This window comes from Geotrypetes seraphini, chromosome 7 (assembly GCF_902459505.1).
Source record: "Geotrypetes seraphini chromosome 7, aGeoSer1.1, whole genome shotgun sequence".
Classification (NCBI taxonomy): domain Eukaryota; kingdom Metazoa; phylum Chordata; class Amphibia; order Gymnophiona; family Dermophiidae; genus Geotrypetes; species Geotrypetes seraphini.
Window position 1 is genome coordinate 45983215 of NC_047090.1, and position 20577 is coordinate 46003791.

At 44.8% G+C, this 20577-nt stretch overlaps 2 protein-coding genes across 8 annotated transcripts in view; one reads left to right on the forward strand and one right to left on the reverse strand.

The window, feature by feature from the left end:
• Nucleotides 1–20577, reverse strand: part of CACNA2D4 (calcium voltage-gated channel auxiliary subunit alpha2delta 4) — a 577533-nt gene that overhangs the window by 187762 nt on the left and 369194 nt on the right. The gene's annotated exons all lie outside the window — the stretch shown is intronic.
• Nucleotides 13983–20577, forward strand: part of LRTM2 (leucine rich repeats and transmembrane domains 2) — a 32369-nt gene continuing 25774 nt past the window's right edge. Inside the window, exon 1 of the mRNA XM_033951435.1 lies at nt 13983–14098. Coding sequence (XP_033807326.1) covers nt 14032–14098 — 67 coding nt within the window. The 5' untranslated portion in view covers nt 13983–14031. The remainder of the gene's footprint in view (nt 14099–20577) is intronic.

The following is a 20577-nucleotide window of genomic DNA, read 5'->3' on the forward strand; positions in this document are numbered from 1 at the left end:
TCCTCTCTAGTTCACAAACTGCAGCTCATTGAGAACACAGCTGTCTGACTATATTCAACCTAAAGAAATATGATTCAATCTCAGCCTACCTCAAACAATTATACTGGCTACCAATTTCATCTCGAATATTCTTCAAAATATCATGCATCCTATACCACATAATCCACAGAAACTCAACCATTCCTCTCACCCAACTATTCTCAACCACAAAAAATCTCTGTTACAGACATTTGTTCCACTCCATGCTTACATTCATAGGAGTCAAAACATGGAATAACCTGCCAGAAATGATCAGAAAAGAAACTACCGTAAACATGCAACATTCCGGAAAAAAACTGAAAATCTTCCTCTTTGACTGCTGAATCTACTTGACTTCTCAAAAATGAATCTTTCCACCTCTTTCACTAGATTAGCTCCTAGACAACTATGATTTCTTGTCCCCCTCTTACCCTTTCCCCCTTTCAAGGCCCCTTTTAGTTCCTCCTCCTGATCCCCTTTCAACCCCTCTCTGAATGTCGCCTAGAGCCTGAATGTGCGACACACAAATAGAAGATTAGATTAGGTTAGTGAATCGGGTCGCAAAGTGGTTGCACAGTGGTCGGGAATCTAGCCCCATGTTTGAATCCTTTGCCCTAGTGCTTTTTAAATAAAGTTTATAGATACACTCTTATTACATAATTTCAGAAATGTGTGAAATAAAATTTTAGGAAAACGTTTTACTAAGTGATAGCGGTGGAATGAAATTCTGTTCTACTTTATATGATCTAATACAAAGTTATTTCAACAGACTCAGTGAGTGTGTTGTTTCCTCATTCCAGAATTATGGAAGGGTTATAATTCTGTAAGCTTAATTCTCTGAGTCTGGAAGAACCGGAGACTTAGCAGATTGTGATACCTTATCCAGAGCCAATAAAACAGACGACGAAACAGATTCTGATACCATACAAATTCTTTCTCAAATGAGGGTGAGACATGTGGTCTCAAAAGTTCATGCCCCATAAGCTTTCTTTTTCTTTACCGGTTCAATTAATGTGTCACAGCCTATAATGTCATCAGTGCTGTTGAATAAGTGATGCAAATTATTCTGAGCAATAGGTTGAGGCTTGAAAATAACTCCCCATAACTAATCAGATAAAGCAGGGTCTAATTAACCCCCCCCACACACACACACTTTTACAAAACCGCGCATATGTCTACCAGCTCCAACTGACTACAGATAAAATTCACCAAATCCCATCTAACCGCTACTCAAAAAGCCACAAGGGTGGTGGAAATAGAAGAGGATCTCTAAGTAGGGCTCTCCCGAGACACCCCTGCATCCCTATCCCCATCTCTACCCCACTGTCCCACTCAGTAATGAAACTAAGAGTCCTTCCTTCCGGCATCCATCCTGGGGGTTACTCCAACCCCCTAAAGGAGGGAACAACCCCAGCATCAGAAGCCCAAGGCCGAGTAAGAGCAGCCCCAGTGCAAAAATCCAGGTGTCCGATAAGAGAGAGAAAGGGGGTACCTGATGTCTAAAACAGGACCACCTCCCCCACAGGGGCAAGGCTAGAGAGGCTCACAGAACAGAACAACTGGAACAATCCTCTACACAGAATGAAACAAATGTAAACGGTGGTCCGAAACCAGACCCAACGACTACCAAAGGGCCAGGCCCGGCACCAATTCTCCACGGTCTCAGCGGAGAGCAGAGGTAAAGGAAGAGGAAGATAAAGGTCCTTCTCTGAAATAATAGAAAAAAATCAACACTGCAGCAGGAGACCTGGGGGGGGGAGGGGAGGGTATGACCCATGTCAGAGACACATAAGCATCCCGCAGGGAATAAAGGAAAGAAGCAACAAAGAACAGAGCAGGAGAAAGAAAAATAAAAGAAGAATGCAGGCAAGGTACCAGGTCCCCCAACATATCTCAAGTCCACAAACCGCCAAAGTTCCACCAGGGCTTCGCCTCCGGGATAACCAGAGGAAAATGAAGGTGAGGCTCCCCATCTCGTCTCCAAGGAATCCCCGGTGCACCTCCAGCAGCAATGAGGAAAAGTCACCGCCAGACCCGGTCCCAACAAGCAGAAGCTGAGTCAGCGGAAACCGTCCAGGGATCACCCAGGCAGATTTTCCAAGAAAGTATGGACCTCTGCTGGGGTGTTGAAGTAGACAGCCCAATTTTCAAGATACACCCTGATCTGTGCAGCGTATTAGAGCGCAAACCGGATTTGGCGCTAGTGAAGTTGAGTGCAATACAGCGCCATAGCTCGATGCTGCTCCAACACTCGAGCCGAGTAGTCCTGGAACACTAAAATCCGCTTACCCTCGTAGGAGAGGTTCCCCTTGGCCTTACAGCAGGTAAGCAGCCGATGCTTGTCAGCGTAGTTCTGCGATCCCCTTCACGGCGTGCTCCCAGCCTGTGCACCCGCTCAACCAGCAGCGGGGCTCCACCAGTATCCATATCTAGCTCCTTAGGTAACCAAGTGGAGACCAGCTCTCGGAGACCAGCGTCGGTGATTGATTCTGGCAGCCCAATTAGGCGAAGATTATTGCGGCGGCTGCGGTTCTCCAAGTTCTCAGCCCGGTCTTCCAACCTCCGATATTTCTCTTCCAAAGTTAAGGCCCTAGCTTCCAGCACTCCTGTGCGGTCCTCCTGAGCAGACACCCGCTCCTCTACCTGCTGAAGCCGGGTAGCATGCCACTCCAGGGTGTCTTTTATGCCATCCACAGTGGTCTGGAGTCGGGTCAGCTTATCATTGAGGATGGCGGTGAGGTGTTTCTTGAGTTCTTCTATCGCCTCTGTCTGCAGCGTGACCGTCAGACCTGGGAGCGCTCGAGCAGGAGGAGTCAACGCCACCATCTTTGCGGGAGTAGTAGGGCCTCTCGGTAACTTGGTTAATTTGGAAGTTCGAGCCGGCATACCTTGGGGACCAAGCTGAAAAAAGATATGAGCCAGCAGCCCACGAAGTGCACCAGCATAAGATACCAAATTAGATATCCAAAACAAAAGTATGGCCGGTAAAATGCAGAATTGCAAGCTGTGGGGTCGGGAGAGGTGAGCAAGCACGTCTGCTTAGGTTGAGTGCATCACCTGTCCCCACCTGTATGTACTTATAAAGTATTGTGCAGTACCAAGAGTGTGCAGCTCTCTTTAAATTTAAGAGCTCGTGACAGAAAACAGCTTGCTGCTCCATTTTTCAAAATAAAAGACTTAAACCCTCTCAACACCTCCTTTCTGCCAGCCTTTGGTTTTTCAGGATGTTTGCAAGGTAGGCAGGCAGTGGGCAGTAGTGATGGGATTTTCTGTGGCGTATGCGTGTGTGTGTGTGCATGTAAGTGTTAATTTATTTCAGCAAGCTGTGTGTCTGGAGCAGTCGAGACATTCTCTGATTGTCTAATGTAGGTCACTGCTCTTCTAATGAGAGAGGTTGTTTGGGGATTTGGGGGGACAGGAACCTCAGTGAGTGGGTTTCCTTTAACAGAAGACACACTAAACCTTGGGACAAGGATAAGAATATCAAAATTGCCTTACTAGGGCAGACCAAAAGTCCATCTAGCTCTGTATCCTGCTTCCAACAGTGGCCAATCTAGGTCACAAGGACCTGGAAGAAATCCAAATAGTAGAATCTTTGTTCTCCTGTCTGAATGTTTATTGTTATAAAAATTTCAATAAAAAATTTTTCGGAACTCAAATGGTAGCAACGTTCTTTCCTACCAATTTCAGGCCAAACAGTGACTTGCCCCATGTATATTTATTTATTTCAGTGGTGCAGTAAGAGGGGGGAGGGGGGCAGAGGGGCGGTCTTGATAGTGGCGCTGACACCCATCCTCCTCTCTGCACCTCCCACTCCTTTCCATCCCCCCCTCCACATGTGTGTGCACCTTCCCTTCCCTCTCTTTAATTTTCCCTGCGCAAGCAGCATTACTAGCTTGCTGCCCACGTTGGCGTTGCCTCTCTCTGACATCACTTCCGGGACCTGTGCCAGGAGGGATGGCCAACACGACATGGGCAGCAAGTTCGTGAGGTTGCTCGCACCTAGAAAAAGAAAAAGGTACAGGGGGAAGGGGGACGCGCATATGCGCGTGCAGCAGGGGGGACGGGAAGGAGCGAGGGAGAGCAAAGAAGAGGGCGGGGAGAGGCACTACTGCTCCAGGCGCCACTCACCCTTGCTACACCGCTGATATAGTTATTCAGTTTTCTATGCCATTCTCCCAGGGAAGCTCAGAACGGTTGACATGAATATATTCGGGTACTCGAGCTTTTTTCTCACTAGCAGGATGTTCCTCTCTTTTCTTGCAACCTTGACACTCCCTGCAGAAATGTAACTTTAGTGACATGAACTTAGGGCTCCTTTTATAAAAGCCGCACTAGCGGAGTTAACGCACGTGACTTTTCATCACGCGCTAACCCCTGCGCTGGCCAAAAACTACCGCCTGCTCAAGGGGAGGCGGTAACGGCTAGCGCCTCCGGTGGTTTAGCATGCGCCATTACACACATTCAACCGCTAGCGCGCCTTTGTAAAAGGAACCCTTATTTAATAATGCCATGAATTAGGAAGAAACTATCGAGGAGAGAAAGAGCAAGCTGTCAGTGTACTAAGATACTGGCATTCAGTCCTCAGTGCTGGAAAAGAATTCTGAAACACAAGTCGTGAGTTTTGGGTTCCTTGGCTCCCGGTGTTGAGATGAAAGGGCTGCCACATTTCGTTTCTGCATGTGTCAGAGTCTGACCCCAAATGATGGCGACTTCAAGAATGGGTGAATCGAAATATCTATGCCCAAGCACGCCCATGGGATTCTCAGTGTACCAGTACCTAGACCAGGGGTGTCCCACCTGTGGCCCGAGAGCCGCTTGCGGCCCCGTGAAGTATTTTGTGCGGCCCCGGTCGAGGGCGATGCAGTGTTTTCCTCTGCTGCCCCTGGGTGTTTTTACCGTCTTGCCGGCTCCCTCCTCTGTCTTGCGCGGCCCCAGAAACATTTTTTTTCGGCCAATGCGGCCCAGGGAAGCCGAAAGGTTGGACACCCCTGACCTAGACAGTGCAGATTACTGAAAAGCAGGACATTTCTAAGTTCTGAAGGAATCTGTGGGCACATAAAAGTGGATCTGTAGAAATTAATTTAGTTACCTGTGAGTACTTAAGTGGCAAAACATGTGATGCAGACAAAGATTTCCTTCTCTAATTTACTGTGGAACATATAAAAATTAAAGCAGGTCGTTTAGGCAACACCTAAATATCCTTCTTCTTTCTCTACTTCAGTTGCACTTCTAAGAAGTCTTGGCTTCTGCTCTTCTTGCAGGCTACCCCTTTGCTGCTCCCTGACAGCCCAGAGATCTCAAAGTCCCTCCTTGAGGGTCGCAATCCAGTCGGGTTTTCAGGATTTCCCCAATGAATATGCATTGAAAGCAGTGCCTGCACATAGATCTCATGCATATTCATTGGGGAAATCCTGAAAACCTGACTGGATTGCGACCCTCAAGGAGGGACTTTGAGACCTCAGCCTCTGTCAGGGCCAGATTAAGACCCTTAGATGCCCTAAGCACTAACTAATTTTGGTGTCCCCTTACACTTGTAATTCAAAATATTAAAACAATAATAAACCATAAAATAAAATTTTATTTATCGAAAAACAAAACTTACAGTAAGAAGGAAAATATTTATTTCTGTATGCTTCCATTTTATTTATTCTCTCAAACACAATAGGACATAATCCCACTGCTAACAGTACTTCTTTCAAAAATTGCTTTTATAATTACCTCTTTGGGTCCTCAGAGGGCCACCACACACTCAAATCATTTCATAGTGTGGGGCTTTATGCTCCCATTCGTCATTGGGCCCATACTTCTTATTAACTTTTTAAGATATAATTGAATGTGAATATAAATACTAAAGTACTTAGCTTTAGGTTAAACGTTATTCGGGGGGGTAGAAATATTTCTACCCCCCCGAATAACGTTTAACCTAAAGCTAAGTACTTTAGTATTTATATTCACATTCAATTATATCTTAAAAAGTTAATAAGAAGTATGGGCCCAATGACGAATGGGAGCATAAAGCCCCACACTATGAAATGATTTGAGTGTGTGGTGGCCCTCTGAGGACCCAAAGAGGTAATTATAAAAGCAATTTTTGAAAGAAGTACTGTTAGCAGTGGGATTATGTCCTATTGTGTTTGAGAGAATATATACGACTACCCTTCTTTCACATTTATTATCAACGTGCCTAGCGATCCATTTTATTTATGGCTTAATAATTTTCTCCTACTTTTTTTTCTCGCAAAATCTTTGATCAGATTTTCATAATCAATCTTAAGTTTCAAGTTTATTAGCATTTTATGAATCGCCTATCGTAATATCTAGGCGATGTACACTCTAAAAGCCACAGATAGTGGTTTCACATATAATTTTGACAGGTTAGACATATTACAGACAATTTAAAACAGTATCAAAATTTTAAGAAACAGTCAATACAATACATTTAAAGTCAAAGAATAACATGACTGGGTAGGAAAGAAGGGAAAAGTTACATCATTTTTATCTATTGAAATTTACATGAACGGGAAAACACAATACGGGGCGAGGGGAAAAAAGTCCAATATTTGTAATAAAATGTATAAAAATTGTGTGTGTTATATCATGTGTTCAAATGCATCTTGAAATAAAAAAAGTTTTTAAAAATCTTTTAAATGTTTGTAAGTCTTTTTCTATTCTTATGTAATTTGGTAATGAGTTCCACAACGTGGGTGCCATAACTGAAAAGATGTCGTTTCTTCTTATACCAATAATTTTCAAGGAGGGGATAGATAATAAGTTCGAAGCCGATGATCATAAGGAACGTACGGAATTATATGGAACGATCATTTTAGAAATAAATTGCGGTTCATTGAAAGTCAGAGTTTTATGTACTAAGAGTATAATTTTGAATGTAATACGGTGGGAAATGGGTAGCCAATGTGATTTAATCAGTAGTGGCGTGACGTGATCATATTTTTTAGCTTTGTGAATTAATTTTATTGCAGTATTTTGAATTATCTGAAGTCGTCTTTTTTTCTTTCGTAACACATCTGCTTTTATACATAATAGAGAGAAGGCATCCAGCCTGCCTTGTCGCAAAGCTGTTCTGAGTGGATTTTCAATATATTTCAACCAAGAAAATGAATGCTCAGCTGAGCAGTTTGTGACCATTACTGTTAAAAATATACGAAATGTAATGTCTACATTTGGAAAGGGTTAATCCAGCACTTCCCTCTGTGTACACGCACTTCTTCCTCTGACGTCCTGCTCATCTTGCCATTGTGCTGCCACTCTGTCATTCTCTGACAGCCCTATGTTAGAGAATGACACCGGGACAGACTTTTCCCCATCCCTGCAGGAACTCCATTTCCCCACCCCATCCCTGCGTGTTTTGTCCCTGTCCCATTCCTGTAAGCTCTGCCTTAACCACACAAGCCTCGAACACTTATAAGTGTTTGAGGCTTGCGAAGATTACATTACATTAGTGATTTCTATTCCGCCATTACCTTGCGGTTCAAGGCAGATTACAAAAGAAGTTATCTGGAAATTTCCAGAGGAAATAAAGAGTAGAGCGAGTTGCTTCAGAGAATTGGGACGAATCTTGCTGTGTTAGTTTGTCTTCAAGGATTTCTTGAATAGCAAGGTTTTTATTTCTTTTCTGAATGATTCGTAGCCTGGGGATGAGGACAGAGCTTGCAGTAATGGAGCAGGGACAGGAAAATAATTCGCCGGGATGGGAAAATAAGTTCCTGCAGGGACGGGGAAAAATTTGTCCCCGTGTCATTCTTTACCCCATGTTACTATTAAAGAGACAGAAGTGGCCGAAGACAGAGTTGCTGTCAAGAGTATTTTTTGCAAATAGTGTGCATGCGCTTCAGCTTATGTCTGTGCATGCTACGAGCTATGTAACTGTGGGCACCTAATTGGAATTTGGGCATCCAAATACTATTACAAAATAGGATATCACTTTGCAGTATCGGGGTGTCTGTAGAGAGAATTGCCTCATAAAGGCGACAGCAGATCTAAAGTAAATGCGTAGGCCAGTGGTGTCCAACATGCAGCATCTGAAATCCTCCGCTGCGGCCAGGGCAGGATTAATTCGTCGAGGGCCCCTAGGCACACAAGTACACTGGGCCGCCTGCCCCGCCCCACTCCACCATGCACCCAGATGGAAACAGGAAGCTGTGTCAGAGGGAAGCTTTGGGCAAGCAGCAACGCTTGCACAATTACAGTTCCCGCTGCCTTTCTTACCCACGTTGCTTGCTTGTCTTACTTTCCGTCGATTGGGGGGAGGGGGGCGCGTAGCCGATCGATGCTGGAGGGGTCCATCGCCGTTTGGAAAAAACAATGTTGATGCCCTCCTTCATCGGGCCCCCCTGACCATTTCGGCCTACTTGGCCTATTGGTTAATCCTGCCCTGGGCCAGTTGGCTGAAATGCCTTTAAATTTTGTAAATGCATTAATTTCAATTTTGCCTACTTGATATAGTAACTGCAAATGATCTCTTAAGTGTGTTTACTCGGGTGTCTCAATTTATGGAATTTGCTACAGTTGACAATCCAAATTACGGTGAATTTTTAAAATATTTCCTTGAAGTATTGTAGAATCAATATTAGTATTAATTTGTAATGTTTAATGCCCAGTTTGAACAAGCAAGCCAAGGCGGTTTACAAAATTAGTAGTGTGTGCAAGTTTGAAATCTTTTGGTGGCCATCACAGCTTTCTGGTATTCGTTCTTTGGCCTTTTACATGAAAAAAAAAGGTTGACGACCACTGGCGTAGGCTATCCATACAGCAAATGAATACAGGGAGAACAGCAGCAGTCAGCAGCAAATACACATAGGAAATAATTTTCAAAGTTTCAAATAGTAAATGTTGGCAGATAAAGGCCTGCACAGTCCATCCAGTCTGCTCAATAAGGTGGCCAGGTTCCATTTCTTCATGATTAACAATGGCATACTTAATCTCTATCAGTCCCTACCAGTTCTGGAGCACAGACCATAGAAGTCTGCCCAGCATGGAATGGGACAATTCAATGCGGCTACGATGACATGGCTATGAAGAATTGTCCCATTGCAAGGAGGCTGGGCTTCAGACATCCCAGCCCCAGCCCCTCCCGGGGTACCTGCAACACGCAGCTGAAAGCCCCGGTGGCAGCTTCTCTCCCCAGGTCCCAGGTTCTCTGCCAGCCACTGCCACAGAGATGCTCCAGCTCCTTCCCCGGAACCTGGGCTCCCTGTCAGCCACTAGCAGCAGAAGGACACAATGCACCCGGACTCCCCATCAGCCCCTGCTGTCTGCTTTCTGGCCTCACCCTGTGGCTTGCTGCTCTGGGGCCAACACTTGGAGGTCTAATTTTGGAGGTGGGGTGGGGGGCATCGGCCCCCCTCAATGCTGCAAGTTCATCACACTGAGATGGCCGCAATGATTCATCCTAGACCCTGCCCAGCACAGGTCCCATATAATCAGTATTGTTGAATATCTATCTATAGAGGTAATAAATAATATGTATTGTTTAAAATGCCATATCTGGTATTAAAATAAAAACGAAACACACTGGCCGCCCCTTTTGAAAATAGTCCTGCAAGTTACCGCATAGTTGAACTGACTCTTTGGAGGGCAATGTGTCACCTGCATGTCTTATATTCTCAAGACAGCAGGCTGACCAGAATGTGTGTGATGTATCAGCTCTTCACACCTACACTGTCTGCTCTCATGGCAGGAACAGACAGAGCCAAAGCTCTGTCAGCTAGTACAGACAGGTGTTAATGAGAGAACAGTAAGCTGAGCCACAGCCATGGACTGAAACACACAGGAAAAGAAAGGTACAGAGATATAGAGCCACAGCAGGATGCAAATATAGAGAGGGCTGCATTTAAGATGTCGGTGCTCATAGGCCAGAAAGCAATGTGGAGGAGAGGTTTATTCTAAAGCAAGCAGAATCAGGCTCCTGTTTAGCCCAGGAATTTGGGGCCTTTTAAATTCGGCACTGAAGGCAGATGCCTATGTTTTTTATGCCTAGGGTTACCAGAGCTCTGGCGTTGTCTGGAGGGCTTCTGAGCATGCGCGGATGACATCACACACATTCGCGAATACTCCTGGCCCTCCAGGCGTGGCTGGAGCTCATCCGGAATAAGAGAGGAGGCTTTGTGGGGGTAGGGCTGGGGCAGAACAGGGCGAGGCTGGAGGCAGAACTGGGCGGGGTCACGTATCCAGGATATCCCAGAGAAAAATATGGTAACCCTATTTATGCCTAAATCCAGCCCTAGACAGGAACCAAGTGAGGGTAGAGACAAAAAAAGAACACAAACGTGTGTGTGAAAGCACAGCACAATCATATATCCTCTAATAAATGCAGGAAAGACCAGATTACTTTACAACAGCATCTGATATGGATCCTCAGCTCACTAGAGAAACTTACCGGCAGGGCTGGTGTTCATGCCAGGGTCCTAGGTAAAAAGGGAGATGGTTCCAAAGCTAAGGTTACCAGATGTCCGGGCGTCTAAGCTTCCACCTCACGATCGCGTCAGGAGGGCATCTGCGCATGCATGGATGAAATGTGGTGACATCATGCGCATACACACACATGCATGTGACATCATCGGGTTGCATCCACACAATATGCAGATGCCCTCCTGACATGGTCCCGAGGACGAGAACAGGTTGAGGGGGGCCGGGCCATAACGAGCTTCATGGGGTGGGGCTAGGCAGGCCAGGGGGTGGGGCTAAAGGTCCAGATTTTACAGGAGTAAAATCTGGTCACCCTACCCAAAGCCTACTAGCCTTCAGCTTTAAATAGGCTTAGGGTTCCCCTATAGCAGGGGGTCCAGGGTCATTGCCCTGTTTGCATCCCCTTAAAGCCAACCCTGGACTCCTGGGAAGGAAGTAATAGGGGAAGGGAAGAAGCCACTGAGCAGCTTCAGCTATAAAGGAGATCTCACTGCGATCAAGTTGCAACTGCGCTACTGGGCTTGTGTGCCACTCACACATAAGAACATAAGAAGTTGCCCCTGCTGGGTCAGACCAGAGGTCCATCGCACCCAGCAGTCCGCACCCGCGGCGGCCCATCAGGTCCATGACTTGTTAGGTGGTCCCTGACTTTTCCTATAACCCATCTCTACTTCTATCTGTACCCCTCAATCCCCTTATTCTTCAGGAATTTATCCAACCCTTCCTTGAACCCCCGTATGGGAACCACATAGTCTCCAATCAACTAAGTAGTACAGTCCATTCTCGTTATTCATGTATTCCCAATGTGCAATTTTGTGTATCTGCAGTTGCATCAATTGCAGCTGTGTTCACGTAAAAAACTGGTCAGATGTTTGCTTCCAGATATGGTCCCCAAGCATCTGGAGAGTGAATTATAGGTACTCCAAATGGAGTCCTACCTAACCCTATTTTCCCCATAGGATCCGCTGTTCACTTTCTATGGTTTTGAGACACAACATGTACTGCTGGAACCTAACCTCTGTTTTCCCATACACTCAGAGCCTGATTCTCTAAAGGATGACGATTTCGGCAGCTGCCTAAGAAGCCTTAATGATGCCCAAGGCCACTTCCGGTAGAAACCATGCCCACGCCCGCCTTAGGGGTTGGTAGTCATGCCTAAACACCTCCATAGGCGCGTGTCAAATGCCAACATTTGTAGGTGGTCTTCGCAGCATGGATTTTGATTGGCTGGTGAGATGGCGGTAGGACATTTACCGCCACCTACAATCGGGATGCCATTTGTAGAATCAGCCCCTCAATTATTGGTACTAATTAGAATTTACGTGCAGAACTTTCTAACACTGGGTAGAAGCTCTTCCATGGTTTAGTAAAAGGAGCCCTAAGTGTATTCTATAAACTGGTGCACATAAATTCTAGTGGCTGGATCTCAAAAGGTGATATGACCAGGGGAAGATCATGAGCAGGTCATGAGTGTTTCTATAAGTTAGGCGCATTGTTATAGAATTTACCTGCGTTACTCACAACTTAGGCGCAAGCATTTAGACCTGGTTTTCATTGGCATGCCTGTGCCTAAATGTTAGTTGCGTATACAGGCACAACGCGTGATTCTATAAACTACGCGTGATTCTATAAACTGCGCCTAACTCTGGAGGTAGTTTACAGAATAGTGCTAAACACTGGTTTATAGAATTTACTCCTAAGGGGAGTAAATAAAAACAGACACAGAATAAAAACAGACCGCAAAATAACACAGATCAAACAAAGAAAAAAATGTGCTAAAAATCTCATTTTACTGTGATACAGTGACGTACCCGGGGCCGATCATTTTTTATCACTCCCCCATATATAAAAAAATATATTATTTTAGCAACCCCCCGTGGTATGCCAGTGCCTGAGGAAGGGGATTTTGGTCTCCAAAAGTTAGTAAAAAATGTATTAAAATTAGTCCAATAAAAAGATTACCTTATTTCCATTTTCTATTTATAAATGTTTATCATTACAGCTACAAAACAACTTTATTCTAAAGCAACAAAAAAAAGAAAAATATTTTTTCTACCTTTTGTCATCTCTGGTTTCTGCTTTCCTCATCTTCTCTTCACCCTCCATTCCATCCAGCATCCACCCTCTTTCTCTGTCCCCTACCTTTTTTTCTTTTTGTCTCCACTCCCTCCCCACTCTCTGGCCCCTCTCTCTTCTCCTTCCCTCCTTCCCACCCCAACTTACCCCATGTTCTAGCATCTGCTTCCCCTTCCCCAAGCCCTAGGATCTCTCTCTTCTCTTCCATTTCTCCTTCTCTCTCCATGCTCTGGCATCTCCTTTCCCTCCCTCCTTTCCTTCCTGAGGGTCTGGCATCTCATTCTCATTCTCTTCCCCCCGCCCATGGTATGGCATCTCTCTTTCCTCTCCTCTCCCTTCCCTGGTCTTCCTTCTCCCTCCTTTTCCCCAATTGGGTGCAGCATTTCTCTCTCTTTGTCACCTTCCAGTCGGCAGTACAGCGTTCAGAACTCGCTGCTCTTTCTGGTGTTGGGCCTTCCTCTCTACTGGGTCCCGTCCCGCCTACTTCCTGTTTCTGCAAAGGCAGGACCAGGCAGGGAGGAAGGCCTAATGCTGGCAGAGCAGCAAATTCTGAATGCTAACGCTGCCGGAAGAAGTTCCTGGAGTTAGACCATGACACCAGCCCTAGCTTGGAGAATCCTCTTATGGGCTGCACTCGGCGTGGACTGCCCCCCTTGGTAAGAACATAAGAATAGCCTTATTGGGCCTAACAGTGGCCAATCCAGGTCACTAGTACCTGGCCAAAACCCAAGGAGTAGCAATATTTCATGCTACCAATCCTGGGCAAGCAGCAGCTTCCCCCATGTCTTTCTCACGCACGCAGTAGTTTTGACCTGCGAACAGATAGCATGGAGTTTTGTCAAGGCCCTGAAGCAGTGGCGTTTTGCCCCCAAACAATCATTGGCCTGGCTGTGCTTTTCTGCTAATAGTGGCTTTTCCACAACAGATTCCATTTGGCTAATTTTTTTGTTAAGCTCCTACCAGCTAATACTTACCACATGCGAAAGGTTTTTTTTGCCTAGGATGCTTGGGTGGAAGAGTGTGGGTACACATCTCCGATAGTCTGAGGCTTTTTCTTTCGCTCGGTGCAACCATTTTGGGCACATAGCGGTTTGTCTTTGAATGGAGTGATTTTTTTGTTGCCACTCTGCATTTGTCCACATTAAATTTCATCTGCCACTGCCACTGCTGTGATAATGCCTCATTTTCTTGTTCCTATCATGCTCTCTCGCATCCTTCTCATTTCTTAAATATTCTTCAGCTAGGTACTTGCCTGATGTCTGAAATCTGATCAGGGTGAAACACAACCTGACAAGTAAATTGTTCCGTGTTCTGTAGGAGGATACGTTTACTTTATATACCATTTGGTGTCAGTCATGAGAAAACACAGGACCTGTCCTATTCTCTGCATGTTCTGTTTTGCAGGACTGACAGCCACAGGGGCTACCTTCTGTGCCACAGAAAAGTGCCGAGCTGGCTATTGGATGTGAATACCCACAGGATCAGTGGAAAGCAAAGCGAGTGAACAGCATGCCTGTGACGAGGGGAACAGGATGGTGGAAGAGTCGTTATTTGCTCCACTGGAGAGAGGGCTCTTGTAAGTATTAATTGGGCAAGTGGTTAGGTCCTCTCTGAGGCACTGTTGGGAGTCTCCAAATATCAGAAAAGAAAGATGCACAGAGGGAGCAAACAGTTTTGGACTGGAGATAAAGGAACAGAATTAAGGAAGCCTAACAGGAGACAAACAAGGGAGGTTTAGCTAGAATGCTGGAAAACAAAATTTGCTCAGGACAGTGAAGAGGAACAATTTCAGTGAGAAGTAGCACAGTGCAGAGTTCTGGCACCACTTGCCTTTTCCCAGAGTCACAAAAGATGCTTTTCACAGGCTTCACGGATAGAATGGCTGGTCAGCACTCGCACAAGAAGTCAATCTATAGTGTTTGAATGGGAGGGGATCCAACAGGAACTAGGCAGACAGCAGGGGTGGGGGGAGGAGGATGGTCTCATAACTATGGAAACCATTTTCATAGCCTGTGTAAAAGTCAACAGTCCATGAGGAAGTGTTGAATGCGCTGTCTTGGCAGGCAATTTTCAAAGAACACTATGCTCCTCATTATATAAAGTTAGGCACCATTCCTCAAATTCTGAATATGGCACCTTACGGTGTGAATGCAAATCGGTGCACACAGCCAATTTGCGCACACAGCTTAATTGTTTAATAGGCCTAATCAGCACAGATAATTGGCAATTAAACACCTCAAAATTGATGTTAATTGGCACTACTTAGATGTTATGCGCGCAACTTGGAAAGCACGATTCTACAAAAAAAAAAAAAAAGTTTGCGCCAGATCCAGTGCACAAATTTGAAATGGGGGCAAGGTCAGGAGAGGGGCATAGGCGGATCGCGGACATTCCTAAAAAGTTAGGCACATTGTTATAGGATATGCCCGATGCGCGCACAAGTAAGGCACAGAGATTTAGGTCTGGTTTTCCTTGGCCTAAATGGGTGCATTTCAAAGTTATGTGACACACTGGCGCTTTAGCATGATTCTATAAAAGATAGGTGTATGTTGTAGAATTGTACTAAGTTCTGTTCTAGTTGGTGCTGATTTATATCGCGTTTTATATATATATATATATATATATATATATATATATATAATCAGGCCTCATTTGTGCGCTTTTAATTTGCATATTTGATTTGTATTTTATGCATTTGTATTCTATCTGTTTTCAAAGCTGAGAGGCAAGGCAGCTAAGAAAGCAAGTAGAATGTTAGGAATTATCAGGAAAGAAATGGAAAACGAAGATAGGAATGTTGTAATACCTTTCTATCGCTGCATGTATGCAGTTCTGGCCACCACATCTCAAAAAAGATATAACAGATTTAGAAAAGGTACAGAGAATGGCAGCGAAAATGATAAAAGAGATGAGATGACTTCACTATGAAGAAAGGCTAAAGTGGTTAGAGCTCTTTAGCTTGGAGAAGAGATAGGTCAGGGGGAGATATGAAAGAGGTCTAAAAAATACTGAGTGGAGTGGAACGAGTAGATGTGAATTGCTTGTTTAATCTTTCCAAAAACTAGGGGGCATGCCTAATAATAATAATAGTAGAAATAGTAATAATAGTAGAAATTAAACAAACCAGAGAAAATATTTCTTTACTCAACAGGTAATTAAACTCTGGAATTGGTTGCTAGAGAAAGTAGCAAAAGCGGTTAGCTTAGCAGGGTTTAAGAAAGGTTTGGATAATTTCCAAAAGAGAAGTCCATAAGCCTTATTAAGATGGCTTCGGGAAATGCACTGCTTATTTCTAGGATAAGCAGCATAAAATCTGGTATTCTCCTTTGGATCTTGCCAGGTACTTGCGACCTGGGTTGGCCACTGTTGGAAACAGGATACTGGGCTTGATGGACCTTTGGTCTGTCCTATTACTGGCAGCTCTTATGTTCTTATGTAAGGTATGAAATAAATAACTTCTACTTTATTTTTATTCTTTTGGATTATTAAAAAAAAGTAAGTAAAATATTTTCTTGAGTCCTAGGCACTGTGTCTATTGTGCGTAATGGATAAGTCTGCCTGAATACTAACACATAGGTGTTTCTACAGTACACATACACATGAACATGTGAGAGCAATATTCTGTATGTACACAACTGCTTCAGTACGTGGGAGGTGTACATCTGGACGGAGCATGGGCTGGTGTCCCATTTATCTGCAAAACTTATAGAATATGCGCCTAAGTGCCGCACTTAATTGCATTCATTTAAGCTTGCCATAGACCTGGCATAAGTGTGCCTGCCTAAATGTATGTGCATTTCTGCCGACTTACATTAATATTCTACAATGGAGTCTGTGCACACAATCTGTGCTCCCCATGCTATGTCCAGGTGCCCAGTTATAGAATTCCCCTATGGGGGGATTGCCATACTGGGACAGATCAAAGGTCCATCATGCTCAGTATCCTGTTTCCAATAGTGACCAACCCAGGTCCCAAGTACCTAGCTAGATCCCATGTAGTAAAAGAGTTTTTATGCTGCTTATCCTAGGAATAAGCAGTGGATTTTCCCAGGTCATCGCAATAATGACCTATGGACTTTTCTTTTAGGAAATTATCTAAACCTTTTTTAAACCCTGCTAAGCAAACTGATTTCACCACATTCTCTGGCAACAAATTCCAGAGTTTAATTACACATTATGTGAATCTAATCTAATCTAATCTAATCCTTAGGTTCGTATACCGCATCATCTCCACGTTCGTAGAGCTCGACGCGGTTTACAGTAGGAGAAATAGGAAGGAACTACAACAGAGGGTTAGAGGTAGAAGTGTGAAGAAAATTTAGAGGACTTGGGATGTCAAGATATAAGAGTTTCCTTGATTCCTAAGTTGGAGGGAGACTTACATTTTTTGAGAAAAGCCAGGTTTTCAGATGTTTGCGGAAAACTTGGAGAGAGCTCCAAGGTAAGGTTGTTCCAGAGCTCAGTGATTTTGAAGTGGAGGGAGGTCCCTAGCTTTCCTGTGTGGGAAATGCCTTTTAGCGAGGGGAAGGATAGTTTTAATTTATGGGAGGATCTGGTGGTATTAGGGTTTGAGGAATTCCAAGAAAGAAATGTGAAGAAATATTTTCTCCGGTTTGTTGTAAATCTACTACTTAGTAGCTTCATCGTATGCCCCCTAGTCCTAGGATTTTTGGAAAAGAGTGTACAAGCGATTCACATCTAACCTATCCACTCCACTCATTATTTTATAGACTTCTATCCTATCACCCCTGAGCTGTCTTTTCTCCTAGCTGAAGAGCCCTAGCTACTTTAGCCTTTCCTGATAGGGAAGTCATCCCATCCCTTCTCTGCACTTTTTCTAATTCTACTATATCTTTTTTGAAATACGGCGACCAGAAATGCACACAATATTTCAGTTGCGGCCATACCATAGATGGATACAAGGGCATTATAATATTTTCCTCTTTGTTTTCCATTCCATTCCTGATAATTCCTAACATTCTACAATGGTACCTCGGTTTACGAGTGCACCAGTTTGCGAGTGTTTTGCAAGACGAGCAAAACATTCGCAAAATTGGCGCCTCGGAAAATGAGCTTGCCTCGATGTACAAGCACCTCCCTCCCGCGATCTAGCACCCCCCCCCCCCGGCGATCCGGCATCCCCCCGCTGCGATCCGACATCCCCCCCCCGCACCCATCCACCCATCCAAACACATCGCTTACCCCCCATCTGGCACCCGGCACCGGCACCATCGCACAGGACATGCCGGTGCCGGTGCCCAAAGATCTACCTCCTTCTTTTTGCTGGGCCTTGAGCATCTGCGCATGCTCAAGGCCTTCGAGTTCCCACTCTCTCCGAGATTCTCGGAAACCCCACTATTCACCCTCTCCAGTCAGAATATTGACATGATAGGCGCTGAGCGCTTTTCTATGCAGGGATGTGCCTTTTACAGAATAGTGCTTAGCGCCGATTCCCATGCCCAGCTCTGGGCACCAGACCTATACCTGCTTGGTATAAATCCAACTGCCCTAGTTGGGCATGGAGACTTATAATTCTATAACACTATGTGCAACTTTTTGGAATGCCCCTGATCCGCCCTTACTCCTTCCATAGATATGTCCCCCTTTGGGTTACACACTATGGGATTCAAGTGCCAGAGGATGTGGTAACAGTGGTTAGCATAATTGGCTTTAAAAAGGTTTGGACAAGTTCCTGGAGGAAAAGTCCATAGTCTGCTATTGAGACAGACATGGGGGAAGCCACTTCTTGTTCTGGGATTGGTAGCATGGAATGGTGCTACTATTTGGGTTTCTTCCAGGTACTTATGACCTGGATTGGATACTGTGTAAACAGGATACTGGCCTAGATGGACCATTGGTCTTGTCCAGCATGACTATTCTTATGTTCTAATGGTGTGCAGCCAGATATGCAGCAGATCATAATTTTAGCCAATTAACCTCATAATTGGTTCTTAGCATCTAATTATTGATGATTAATAGCTCATTAGCCGATTGTTTTTGAATCTCAGAAGCGCGCCCAAATCTGGGTGACATACGAGGGCTGGTTGCAAAGTAATGAGACTGCCTCTGTTTTTCTTTCGAAGAAGTAAACATGGCAAGGCTGGGCTGGTTTTTGTGACGCTCACACATCCACGTTTCTGAATCTGCAGTTGGGCCACAGTGAGAGGAAGAACTTTATGCGTCTCATCATGGCGGATGAGGAAGACGTGTTGGTACCAGAGGTGTGTGATCGAATTTTGTGTTCAACTTGGAAAGAGAGGTAATGAAACGCATGAAATGTTACGGCAAGCGTGCAGTGGTGAAACAACTAGTCATGCTGCAGTAATTCTGTGGTGGAAGCACTTCAGAGAGGGCAACATGCAAGTGACTGATGAAGCGCGTTCGGGGAGGCCATCCACCACGGTCACAGATGTCAACATTGCTAAAGCTATGGTGATGTTGCAAAATGACAGAAGGCACATTTGCTGAATTTCTTGCTCCAAGACAATGCCCGCCCACTGACTGAAATTAATGCGACAGCACTAGAACACCCTCTATATAGCCTGGACTTAGCGCCCTGTGATTTCTGGGCATTCCCAACCAGTGGCGTAGTAAGGAGGGGGCGTGGACCGCCCTCGATGCCATCTTGGTAAGGGCAACCGGCACCTCTCTGTCCCCCACGCCACGCTTTCACCCTCCCCCTTCCGGCACCTTTTTAAATCTTCTCCAGCTCAAGCAGCTTATCAGGCCTGCTGCTTGCGCCAGCCTGGCTCCCCTCTGAAATCACTTCCAGGTCGCAGGGCCAGGAAGTGATGTCAGAGGGAAAGCCAAGCAGCAGATAGGAGAAGCTGCTCACACTGGCGAAGATTTAAAGAGGTATGGGGGAAGGGAGGGCATGAGTTTGGCGTGGGGGTAGGGGAAGGAATCAGGGGGGATGGAAAGGAGGGCAGGGGGGAGGCATCACCAACCCTTGCTACGCCACTGTTTCCAACTCTGAAAAAACAACTGTGAGGAAAGAAGTTCTCTTCAGATGATGAAGTGAAAAACATCACAGCTGCAGCGCTAAAAGTGATGTCACAAAACAGTCTACTGCACATCTATGAATTGATTATGAAATGCTGCAAAAAAAAGTACTGAATGTGAAGGATGCTACTTTGAAAAAGAAAAATGTTCATCTGATGGAGTCATCTGATTCTGGATTAAAAAACACAAAAAACCCCAGTCTCATTATTTTTTCAATCAGCCCTTCAATTTGCTTAACTATGTATTCGGTGATCAAAAAAATACTGGGGAATTTTGCACTTTCTTTTTCTGTGGTAAGGAAGACATGTTTGTGGTTTGAAAATTTCCATACTGTGTGGGTAACTTATACCCTCCCTATCTAAGGACACCTTCACTAACCACTAACACTCTGTAGTAGGTGCATACTGCTTAGCGGCTCCAAGGCTGGCAGTTTTCAGCCAGGCCAATATATCTGGGCAAACTGCTTACAAAATTGTCCCCTATGGGGACTTGAGCAACATATACTCTACAGCTAGGTGCCCTTTTATAAAATTACCTTCTCTTACCATTAACTTTGAGGACAACAGATGTCTCTTATGCACTAAGACTCATCTACTCATTGAAGAAACATGACCACATTACAGAAGCATATCTCAAATCACATTGGCTTCCAATACCATCAAGAATACAATTTAAATTCTACTGTCTACTATTTAAGACTTTATACGGAGACGGACACAGTCCAATCTACCTGAATAACCGCCTCATCCACAACACCTCAACCAGACATTGGAAAACTCACACCCCTTTCTTATACCCCCCAATTAAGGAGGTCAAACGGAAAAAACTATATGATGGCCTCCTGGCCACTCAAGCAGCCAAACTAGACAACCAAATCGCCAATCTACTGACGGCATCCCTCGACTACAAGACTTTTAGAAAAGAAATAAAGACCATACTCTTCAAGAAAGCCCTGAAAAAAGAAATAACACCGCAAGTTTCAATCATAACCTCTCACTAAAGCCAACTACCCCAAACAAATAACCATACTCATTTCTTACTCTCTCTTTGAAA